General features: G+C 33.4%; 1 protein-coding gene across 1 annotated transcript in view; it reads right to left on the bottom strand.

The window, feature by feature from the left end:
• Nucleotides 1-492: 492 nt before the first annotated feature.
• Nucleotides 493-12,297, bottom strand: part of LOC133191255 (protein ILRUN-like) — a 119,022-nt gene continuing 107,217 nt past the window's right edge. The window contains exons 2-6 of the mRNA XM_061327010.1: nucleotides 7,854-8,026; nucleotides 4,749-4,909; nucleotides 4,433-4,630; nucleotides 2,384-2,751; nucleotides 493-1,831 (exon numbers count right to left, since the gene is read on the bottom strand). Of these exons, the coding sequence (XP_061182994.1) occupies nucleotides 1,772-1,831; nucleotides 2,384-2,751; nucleotides 4,433-4,630; nucleotides 4,749-4,909; nucleotides 7,854-8,011 (945 nt within the window). The 5' untranslated portion in view covers nucleotides 8,012-8,026 and the 3' untranslated portion in view covers nucleotides 493-1,771. The remainder of the gene's footprint in view (nucleotides 1,832-2,383; nucleotides 2,752-4,432; nucleotides 4,631-4,748; nucleotides 4,910-7,853; nucleotides 8,027-12,297) is intronic.

Here is a 12,297-nt window from a genome sequence, read left to right as displayed (position 1 = left end):
AAAGATAATGTACAATTCGGACCCAAGTCTAAAACTGTTTCATGTTTCTGAGGCCTGACCCCAGGATCATGAAACAATTTAAGCTTAAGTCAAAATTTTAATGTTGTGCTAAAATGTTGTAGAGGTCAAGCAGACCAAACTTAAACTAATTTTCAATTTTGCTTCACAAGTGTTGTTATTTGCAAATTTAGAGATTAATTCAATAATTATCAAACATTTCAAAGGCAATAGAAAATTTGACTTAAGTCTATTTCATGATCCTGGGGCCTGGTGTAAGATTCTGCCTTAACTCTAAGACAACATTTGTTGAGGTGAGCTTTGTAATATTTGATAACCTTTGTTTATCATTTCATAAATCCTTCGATTTGGCAGCATATATTTGGCAGTTTAGGCATAGCAGGATTGGGATAACTCCTGTTGAATGCAAGACCTTAAGTTCAATAAAGCTTAATTACAATTTTGGTGTTATGTTTGCTTTGAACAACACAAGGCAGTTTATTAGTTCACATTTATGCTTCTCAGTCAAGAAGCTTTTATTTTTATGTCAGAATCCAACAAAAGTATCATTTTCATGCATGCACATACATGTATATTGTGTACTGGGAAATGTAGATATACAAGAAGCCGGAATCCTCAAAGATACGTAAAACTGTAATAAAACATCTTCATTTTGGTTAAAAGCTTATGTCAGCTCTGGTTGAAAACTGAACATTGCATAAAACACTGAACATCTAGGTTTAGCAATGTACAAACTTACTTTTTCCTTGTTTTTCAATTCCTTTAAGTTTGAACAAGACAGATTTTTATCAGATACAAGAGAAAATTAACTTTTTAAAATCGATCCTTGATATGTTCACACTTTACAAATCATCATCATCACTTCTATAAATACAAAATACAGTTTAATCTGTTAAGGGGGGCTGACTGGGGTTTCCATTACTCAATACTTCATCCAGTGTATTAAATAAAAATGTTAATATTAACAGAGTTTATCAAATTTAACACAATTAAGGAAGCAGGAGTAAAAAATCTTACTTTATATACTTTTAAGATGATTTTGTAACCGATAGGTATATGGACGTCATTTTTGTGTCTTTGATGTTACATTGTATGATAAACTGAAGTTATTAAAGAGGGGGTCACAAAAAGCATTAGAAAAGAAAAAGTATACCGGTAAAATAGATGCTCTTCAAATTTTAAACAAAGAGATTTGAAAACCTCAATTATTTCTGGTTATTTTCTGTATAAATCCTTAATATCTGTCATATTTTGAAGTATTCCATAAAAACAGGAAAATTTCGTAAATTTGACACTTTGAGATGCCCCCTCTGGAAACCAAACTGTGGAATTTGGTATTTCTTATATATAATGCTTGGTATAGTATTACTTATCACATGTTAAAATCTGAGGAAAAAAAGTCTATTGTAGTATTTTTGTAATTTGCTTTGAAATACAAAAAAAAGCATTTCTCAATACAATCCTATAGTAAATGTAACTGTATTTTGAGATGGTTCCTAAAAAATACTCAGCCGATAGATTTTTTCTGAAACTTTGCATGTACACTGAAGTAAGTGTAGGCTTAACATGGTATATAAATAAATAGTTTCTCTATGGTAGTTTTTATACACACACTCACACAAATAAAACCCCAGTCGGCTCCCTTAAAACAAAGATGGAAATAAGTTCTATGTCTTTGTGGTGTAGTCATTGAGTCCCATTTCCCGTGTGAGTCAGTGTTTGTTATACTTGTAAGAAAGTCTTCTAATCAATGCTAAGATATGTCTAATTCAGATGTGGAGTCTTGGAGATCACAGGATTTATCTGGTTGTGTCTGAAAAAATAAATTAAAAAATTCTAAAAACAGCAGTTATATGTGTTGTACATTATTTCATATCTGTTGATTTTTCTAAAACAAAAATTCCTGGCTCTATTAATATACTTTGAGATTTACCATGGGAATTTCAAAATAATCTATGTTTATAGAATTGTGAATGTTTGTGTAAGAAATCTTTGGACTTTGGCCTTCCTCTCAACCTCACTAAATATAGAAAAAAAATGGCCCTAGTCCTAACAAAATTTTATGTCTGATTACTATTCACAAGCACTTTACAGGAAATATACAATGAATGGTGTTTTTGTGTCACAATCTTTGATGGAAAAAAAATATTATCAAACAAATGAATAAGCTCCTAAAAATTTTTAGTCTGTATGCAAGGTGTGTTACTACATGTATCAAAGAAGATATATCAGAAACATTTCAATATTTTTCATTCAAATCCTCCTTTCTCCAAAGAGACAGACTTTTAATATTAACTGAATAATGGTTCCTTTTTTTATGTTGAAAAATTGCAATATTGTATGAACTTCTGAACTAAAATCTTACCTGAAAGAGTGAGCATGCAGCAGAAAAACTATTTGTGACTGTAGAAGTCATCTGTTGAGAATACGGACTTCCTGCCATGGTATTAGAAGCCGGGCTCAGTTGTGCAGCAAATGGGCTTCCTGACTGGGCAGTCATTGAAGAATTAGGAGACATATTACTGACAGGACTTCCTGGGAATGATAAGTGCTGTGGGGAAAAACTTGGTCTTGGGATTTCACTAATGTTACTTTTCACAGGGGAAGCAAAAGGATTTGGTAAAGGCTGAGCATGACTAGAATGCCCTTGTGAGTCCGTCCCAAATTTAGACATTTTCTGAGTTATATCTAATAATCCTCCAATATCTACCTGAATAATCACCCATATCACATCTGTAATAGAGAAATAAAATTATATATATAGAGGATATTCAATGTTTTGTAGATGAATATGGAATTTATTTCACGAGTGGGACAGGATTTTTTGATATTTTCACGAGTGCGAAGCACGAGTGAAAATATCAAAAAATCCTGTCTCACGAGTGAAATAAATTCCATATTCATCTACAAAACATTGAATTTTCTGTTTATTACATTTTCTTTGATTTTCCCTTTGCCTCTGTCTTTTCTTAACACAGTGTCATAGACTTGACGTCATAGTTGAGCGGTTGAGACGTCATAGCTTAGAAGTTGTGTGATTGAAAACATTACATAGCATGGATTTTAGCAACATATTTGGGAAGAAATTGGCAGTTTTAGTCTCTGTCAAGATGATTTAGTTACTATATCAATCTTATTACAGGCCAGAAATTATATTTTACTTACTTTGATATCCTTTCACACTGTGAGAGAATATCACTTTTGGTATCCTTTCACACTGTGAGAGAATATCACTTTTATTCAATGAATAAATCACAGTATTTCACTGTTGAAAATGTAATAAAGATATTTACTATATCCTTATTTATTTTTATTCATATAATATGCATATTTAGGCAGAGTTTGAGGGGTTCTTAAAATAATTCCTAGAATGTGAGACTCACTTTAATGATTTTTATCTTTCTAAGTGAGAGACAGGTCTCATATCAAAAAGTGTTCAGTAGGATTCATTAGATACAAATGGTTCCTTAAACAACTAAAACTACATATCACTTGAGCAATTTAAAAAAAGCACTTGGTATACATGTATCTCGAGATTTGTCATTCATGCAAGATGGTTCATGGCAGGATATGTTAAAAAAAAAAAAGGAGATTCTAAACAGACTTTTATATTATTTCAGTGAGAAATGCTCCGGTAACATATAGTTCATGATATTATACTGAATATATTTAACTAATAAGGAATCACTGTCTAGTTAGTAGAGTATGCCAGGGCATCAACGATAGTTGGAAATGTGGAATAATTTGCATAACGGGCGAAGCTCATTATGCGAAAATTATCCCACGTTTCCAACTATCGTTGATGTCCCTGGCATACTCTACTAACTAGACAGTGATTCCTTATATTTCCATTTTATTGTGAAATAAAATTGTAAATTTAGATTTTAAAAATGTAGACTAATAGATAAATTACACGAGGCCTCACATGTCAATTTCAATAATCCCCGGTCACTGACGTCAAACCATAGACAGCCGCATGAGAATTAAATGCACATTAGGCCTCCTTAGAGTCAGATCAAAGACAGCCACACGAGAATTACATGCATATTAAGCCTTCTTCACTCCTGACCTTTCGCTAGGCGAAATTTGCATTCCGGTAGAGTGATCAAGAACTTTTAAAGAGTTATCACAGAGAAAACAAATAGAAATGGAAATATTGGAAGATAGTAATCTCAAATCAGTGTCCAAGCCCCTTTATATTGTTGCTTCACATTTCTATCACATTCAGAACATATATTCTTTGTAAGGATTGTCAAATGATTTTATGAAAAGTCAAGTTTGATATTTAAAAAACATACTTTGGAATTTTTTTAAAAAATCTAACATATCTATTATAATTTTCCTTGAGACAGGAAACTGGACTATATATATGTAGCATTTTTGCCTAACACACATTTCAACAAAATGGACAAACCTCCAAAAAACATTCCTGTAGGTGTGGATAACCTCCACTGACTCTGGTAAACACCTGTGTTGGAGGGACTGTGCATTTCCACACTTACATCTGTTACCTGACCAGGTAGTAAAGCATCCACAATAGCACGATCTGTGTTACTTAAATTGTCACCTGTACAGTACCGTAGGTTACAGCCTGGTGGCCATCGGTCATCTCCTGCATTATAATGTGTGAATTCATTTAATGTGTTAAATGCATGCATGTATACTGCTAAATTCAGAAAAAATTCTCTTGATATTATTCATTTTCAGTGAAGTGTGACTGGTATCCTCACCTGAGTTTTGTATTCTCCATGTTTTGGTAAATGTGGTGTTGGGAGGAACAGCCTCTCCCTCTCCAATCGTCACATCTTTGACAAACTTCATACAAGGAACTTGCAGTTGCACTGTTGGTTGGTCATAATCATAGTATGAGCATATTGCTGCCTGTAAATTCCTACAAAGCATTTTTTCTCTTCATTATGCATATGCAATTACAGCAGGGATCGACATTAATGGTTGTCCGATTGCCCGGGACAAGTAAATTCTCAGTTCGGGCAAGTGAAATTGTCGACATACTTGTCCGATCGGGCAAGTGAATTTTTCTGATACAAATGTACATATTTATTTAGTTTACATTAATTTATAAATAAAACAATAAATTGAACACTTGATTTCCGCCACGCACCTGACTGACAATGTTTTGCATTTGAAATTCCTTGGTAGCATTTCTGGATTATACCGTTCATTTAAAAATCGAGTTTGTTGTTTTCTTTCGTAGGAAATACACTCTACGTCTAACAAAATTTTGTTAACTTCTTATTAGGAAATTAGATTATTCAAGCACAGAATACAAGTACAGTGTAACACGTTGTATCCTGATCAAGGTAAGATGTATGTTTTGTAGCAACTATCTTCCTTAAGCGTTGCTTCACAGTTATCGTTGAAAATCACGAATTACAAAATGATCCTACCGCAAATAATTTTAAAAAATATGATATTTAAAAAGGAAATTGAGGGTTATTGCTGCATGCCAGTGTGTGCTAACAGGTTACATTTACAAGTACATTTACAAGCGGTATACATTTATGTACAAATGCAGGATCAAAATTTTTTCAGGTACCAGGTAGCTCAACTTGCCAAATTGACAGTAGCGTATTTTGTCACATTTTTTCTTTTCATAACGTTTGCAGTAATTAATAATTTTCGTCTTAAGTTCCATCCTAATTTGGCAACCAAGTTTTGCATTCGGACAAGTCAAAGTTTGAGATCACTTGCCCGAAGGGCAAGTGAATCTGAAAGTTAATGTCTATCCCTGTACAGACACTAAAAGAATCTTCAACATATTCAAGCATGTAATAATTATATAAGTTGAGGATCTGCATGATATCTGGTACATTTGTTCATTTATGTAGATCTCATGATAGTCTCATAAGTTCTATTTAACAGGATGACAATACATAAGGTATGTTCCTGGTTATCAAGAACAGACTGTAAACAACTTTATATACACCTATTGTACACTACATTGATATGTGCACTTCAAACTACATTGTTCACTCTGGTCTTTCTGCAGCAGCAGAATATCTTCCTTCTACCTTCAGATTTTAATGAGACATTGTACCAATAAGTAGATATCAGGAATTGTATAAATTGTTCCCATCAAGAAAAATTCAGGAGCTAATCTAATGGCATAGCCAGATGTAATGGAGAGTGTATGAGTGAGAGCAGGCAATTCATGTCATGAACCTTTCCGTCACAACAAAAATTGTTGATTTTTTCTTTCAGATGGTCATTAGAACTAGTAATTTATTGTCCTACTCTTCTGAATGTATAAGAGATGGTCTCATAAATTTTATAACATTCTTTGTGTCTCTGAATGTACCAGGTCCAGTACAATTTCTACAAGGGGCATAGCTTCCATTGTGGCAAGGAAGCAACAGCTTCACTAGATTTTTCACCACCACCATCCCCTCCCATAATCAAAAATACATTGCAGAAAATATTTTGTATTCAAAATTAACTGCAATTTATTTAACTTTTAAGCAAATCTATGTTTAACATTTATAGTATCATTAAGATCGGAAGAAAATTCACATATCCCAAGGTCCAAATGCCATTAAAGTTTTAAAGAAATAAAAACAAAGTGAAATAAAACATGTAATCACCTTTGAATGTGTAAAAAGTTTGAGAAAACATATAAATTAACTCTTTAGAATACTTATACAATATGAAGCATCACATCTGCATGCTGAAGTCTTCAGTAAGGAAAATGGTAAAATTGAAAAAAATTCTGTATTATAACCCACCCCCCCCCCACCCCCCCGGGCCTGCATTTATGGTTTTTGCCTCACTAGAATTTAAAGTCATTCTCAAGCTATTGATTGTACTAGACCTGTGTACTATGCCTTGACATATAAATGTACAAATGTATACATGAAGGTTTGGTATGTCATTGCAAGTCTAGCAAAGAAACTGGGCCTGAGAAGGGGCTGCGCCAAATGCACACTATGCCAGTAAATGGTGCACTGCAAAAAAAATGCGCTCTTCATTCTTCATCAAAGTTAGATGGAATCTGTGATGTAGCATATATAAAAAATCAGAACCATCATTCAACATATTAACATTCCACTGGTAAATAAACAGAAACTTTTCCTTGCACATGGTTTGTAAGTATCAACAAGTCATTTTGGATGGCTGAGCACAGCATCACAAATATTTTAACTTTGCGAAGTCATGCACACGGAAAATATTACCCTTAATACAATCATTACAATGAAATACAACATCAACAAAATCTACTTATCTTGGCCTGTACCTCAATCTCTGAATTGGCTTTTGGTTTTAACTTTTGGTTAAAATATAATTTTCAAAATACTTGCTGTTAGATGATGAATGATTTACTAAGTTCTGGAACAGAAAGTCATTTCCACAAGTCATTGTCAGATACGATGATTTATCAACTCCTATCACCTTTTTTTTTATTTTCCTAAATTCTGTTATTGAAATATATGCATTATCATAGCATTATACCATGAAATATTTTTGAATGGACCTAATGTATTTTTTCTCTGCCCCTTATATTTAAAAAATGGCCCCCATCATTTTTTGAATAGCGGGGCCTGTTTGACCTTCCGAGGCACTGAAGAAATTTGGCTAATTCTTCTTATTCTGATTTATTCTATGATGTTTTTACTACGTATTACTTTTCTTTAAAAGGACTTATGTATTATAGAAGAAATGGACAGTGAAATTATAGGACAATGAGTGGTTGAACACTCCTGTTAAATATTGCAAATTTTGTAGAACAATGTAAAAAAAAAGTGTTGTTTTTCTAATTGAGATGTCCTGAAAGAGAAACTCTATGGAACCTTAAATGAAAATGACCAACAGACACTCACCAGTTATTCATATCAAGAAAAAATGCACATCCTGCTGGATTCAATTGGTTTGGTTCTAGTAACTTCTGAAATTCCGAGATCAAAACTTCTTTGTCAGTTGTCCCCATGGAGCTGAACTGCTGTAGCAGTTTACCCTCCAGTTCATTATCAACATCCATCTTAATATTTTCAACAAGAAAGTCAAAGTGAAATCTACGACATCATTATTTTTGTCGTTTTGAAAGTAGAATTTAGAATCGGATGACGCTGGAAATTTTCAAGCGTGCATAAATGCCCACACCAAACATGAGCGGATCCAATTTTCCCGGATATGTAGCTCGAATGACTTCCGATAAAAACATCTTTTTAACAAACAGTCAAATCAAGGAAAATATAAAAATATTCCAAAGATCAATATATGATTCGTGAAAACTCTATTAAGAGAGTTTTTTTTTAGATATCGCAAAATAGATGCTCTATAGGTTATAATAACCAGGGACCTATATATAGAATTGAATAGGATTTATTACCAAATCAGGTCCCAAAGGGCATAAACATAACAGATAAATTAACAGACAAAATGCAACATAATTATAATGAAGAGCAATTCTTCCATTTAGTACATTGGTGGTATTTTTAAGTTTCATATGTAGATATATGTTGACATGTGCATTATTATTTTAATGCAATATACATATATCAGAACAAATAAAAATATGTCTGATACATCAACAATAGGCAGTAAGAGTCTGTGCTAAAGGATATACAGAAATCCAATTCTGCCTCATGTAGAATAAACACTGAGATACATAATCTATGGAGAAGAGTATAAAAAGATTATATGTTGAATCGCATGTGTAAATTAAGTTGAATATTTACCGAAAATGACAAATATCCCACTTTTATACATTGAATACCTTAAACGGTGAGATGATCAAGCTATAAGACTTCAGATTTTCAATATCTTGATATTTATTCAACAAACATTGTTTTAAAAAGTTACAAGTTTGTTTAATATTCTAATCCAAACACATGAAAATTTTATTATTGCAAATTTATGACAAACTTTTATAGTTATACAGATTTGAAAATTTTGACTAAAAGTCTTCTCTCAGTTTATGGACTTGCAATAAGATCTTTGTTATGCTCCGAATTCTTCATAATAGTCAGTGCGCATGTACAGCGACTATCAGAATTTCGGAGCGCAACAAAGAACTGATTTTAATCAGATTGATGGTCTTGGATCCTCTGATCACCTCGACATTTCGGGTCCACCCTCTAATGAAAATTTTCACGAGGACTACTAAAAACTGATTTACAGCGTCCTGTATGCACCGGCCTTTTGTCCCTAGATGACTTCGTCCAAATATTCTTCAATCAGGGTCATGGCAAATTCTTTTTTATTATAATCTACCTTAATTTCACACACACATAGTATCGTTTTTGAAAGGGACAGGGGCAGCCAGACAAAAAGGACAACTTGCCTAAAAAAAATTGACATACCAAAAAAAAAAAAAAAAAAAAAAAAATCCAAACTCGAAAATCCTATTTTGGAGGGGGGTGGGGGGGTGGGGGGTGTTCGCGTCCAAGTTATCTAAAATACAACGAGAACTTGGTAATACTATTTCTTATTGAAACATTTAATATTGTGTTAAATTAGTTATCAAAAAAATCTTATCAACGAGTCATTTGTTTCATTTATTTATATTATTAGTCCCCTACCGGTGAAACCGGAGGGGACTATAGGTTTCCTCTGAGTCTGTCCGTCCGTCTGTCTGTCCGTCTGTCTGTCTGTCCCTCTGTCTGTCTGTCAGTCTGTCCCACTTGGTTTTCCGCACTTTTTTCCTAAACGCTTGCAGATATTGAGCTGATTTTTGGTATGTGAGTGTATCTTGATGAGTTACAGATCAAGTTTGCATTTCGTTCCGCTTCATTGATTTTTGACGGAATTACGGCTTTTTCAATTTTTAAGGGTTTTCCGCAATTTTCTTCTAAACGCTTGTAGATATAGAGCTGATTTTTGGTATGTGGCTTTACCTTGATTACTTATAGATCAAATTTGCATTTCGTCCCGCTTCATTAATTTTTGTCTGAATTATGGCTTTTTCAATTTTTACGGGAACCAGATTACACTTGCCGGTAGGGGACTAGTATTGCTTATGCAATACTCTCAGAATGCTTGTTTTTTTTCGATCAGTTTCGACGAGCGTCAATGATGAAAATGTAGAAAGAACATTACACAATATATTCTCCATTATTGGAGGGATTTAATCTCAAAATAAATCCATAAAACAGATACTAGTCAAAAAAATATAACATACAGCTGGTAGGAATAGCTTAAAACATAAAGTAACTATTTAACCACAATAAATATTCCAATATCAAATGCAATATCTTCGACGTGTTTTCAGTATCATTTTTATGTCCATGCTTTAATTGATCCCCAGAAACTTGAGCACACGTTGCCCGAATGAAAGTCTTCTTCTGGGGAGCACAGCCTACAAGGGACAAAAAGATAAACTCAATGATAATACACAGCTAATATATATATGCTTAAGAAATATCGAATAATTCTACATGTAGTATTAGTATGTACCGCATTTTCCTTTGTGAGTTCTCTTCCTGAAGATGTAAAAGAATTGTGTGTCAAGCGTTCTCTATCTGTGACGGGGTGTTCACTCTGTACAAAAAAAGTTATACTTTAAAGATTAAATCATCAGACTAGATAAAGATTTTAAAAAAACATTAGACTGGAAATCAGCGATTTCTATAATTCGGGAAGGCGTGAATTATTTAAAGAAATCCTGAAAATTACATGTATAAACCATGGCCGTAGGAACCGGGGGGGGGGCACGGAGGGGCCCAATAATTTTGCCCCTATATAGTTTACTATAGAAAAGATATCTATCATATGCTTGTGCCCCCTCAATAAAAACGTCTGATGACCTTTTTTTCGTTTTTTTTTGCTTGTCAAGGAATTTTTGGTAGTTGATAGTGCCCCTCAACTGAAAATGTATAGCTGTGCCCCCCCCCCCCCCCCCCCAAAAAAAAACAAACTGAAATTGCTTCCTACGGCCTGTAAACATCAAATCTTCACGCTGAAATTTTCTCGATGATTTAAATCGAAATTAGATTTTCCTTATTTCTGAGTGATAATTTGTATATTTTTTGTGTGTATGTTGCATAAAGAGTGATCCTTGATGTACTGAAGATAAAGGTCTTCAGAATCCAACACGTAGAGACACAAGTCACTCGATGAATTCTTTCTCCGAGCTGAACGAAAAATGATTAAGCCTTATACGGAAGAAAACTCGGCTTATTTTAATTTGTAGCTTTAGAATTTTGCGTTTTTGAAAATTAAAAACAAGTTTGAAATCTGTGTTTACCTGCGACAATTGTCTGAAGCTATCCGTAGTAAAAAAGTGACTCCCATCAAGCCACGAACCCCGTTTTCACTTAGATCCGACACTAATTTAGTGTTTCGGCGGTCTGATAACAGGCCAAGCAATAAATAGATATTCTATACTAATTATAATTAGTTATATAAGTCCGCCATCATCAGGAATCCACTTATATGATGAAGTTGAAAGTTGTTTGTGTAAATAAATATGCAAGAAAGCGATAATTTGTTAACTGTCTCTGACTGAGATATGTCAGTAAATGATATGGTTGATTACATTGTAATTGACCAGTAAGTGAGGCTTTACTAACTTTTATTAAAGTTTTGAACTTGTTAGGAGATCTCCTAAACTCCTGTGTTTTTTATATGCTATAATTGGTTTGTCTTTGAATATATCTTTGAGTTCGGGCTCTCTTGATAGAGTGTGCCAGTATTTTAGCAATTTCTTTTTGATATTGCTAATGGCTGGGTTGTATTTTGTAACCATGACCAATGGTATATCAGAATTACTGTTAACTTTCTTTTTTTGATTTAAATGGTCTCTTTTGTAATTTTCTAGAACATTGTTCATTGAACTGTTAATCTCATTTTCATTATATCCTCTTTTCAACGGAGAAAATTTGAACTTCTCGATCGCATTGTGAAAAATATTAGAATCGCTAGTATTGCGTAAATGACGAATGATTTCGCCTTTAATGATTCCCTTGAAAACAGAAGGGCTATGTGCACTATTGCGTTCCAGATACTGGAAAGTATTTGTAGGTTTTATGAAAGTTTTGACATCAAGAATTCCTTCTAATTCAAACCTTTCTCCCTTAAATAGGGTGATGTCAAGGAAGTTCATTTCTTTGTCAGAAATTTCATATGTGAATTTTAAAAGAGGATGATGTGGATTTGCTATTTGGAAAAATTGACGAATTTCATCCATTTCCCCATGATAGATTATAAATCCATCACCTCGATATCGACCGTGATAAACAATATTATGTTGAAATGGAAATTTGTTTAGAATTTCCGAAGTGACTTCATACATTCTAATATCGCACACTTCAGGACTGCATTTTG

The sequence above is a fragment of the Saccostrea echinata genome, unplaced genomic scaffold, assembly GCF_033153115.1.
Source record: "Saccostrea echinata isolate AGI-Se365-2 ecotype Australia unplaced genomic scaffold, CSIRO_AGI_Sech_v1 ptg000023l, whole genome shotgun sequence".
NCBI classification, from domain to species: domain Eukaryota; kingdom Metazoa; phylum Mollusca; class Bivalvia; order Ostreida; family Ostreidae; genus Saccostrea; species Saccostrea echinata.
This window is presented reverse-complemented; position numbering and strand designations above follow the sequence as displayed.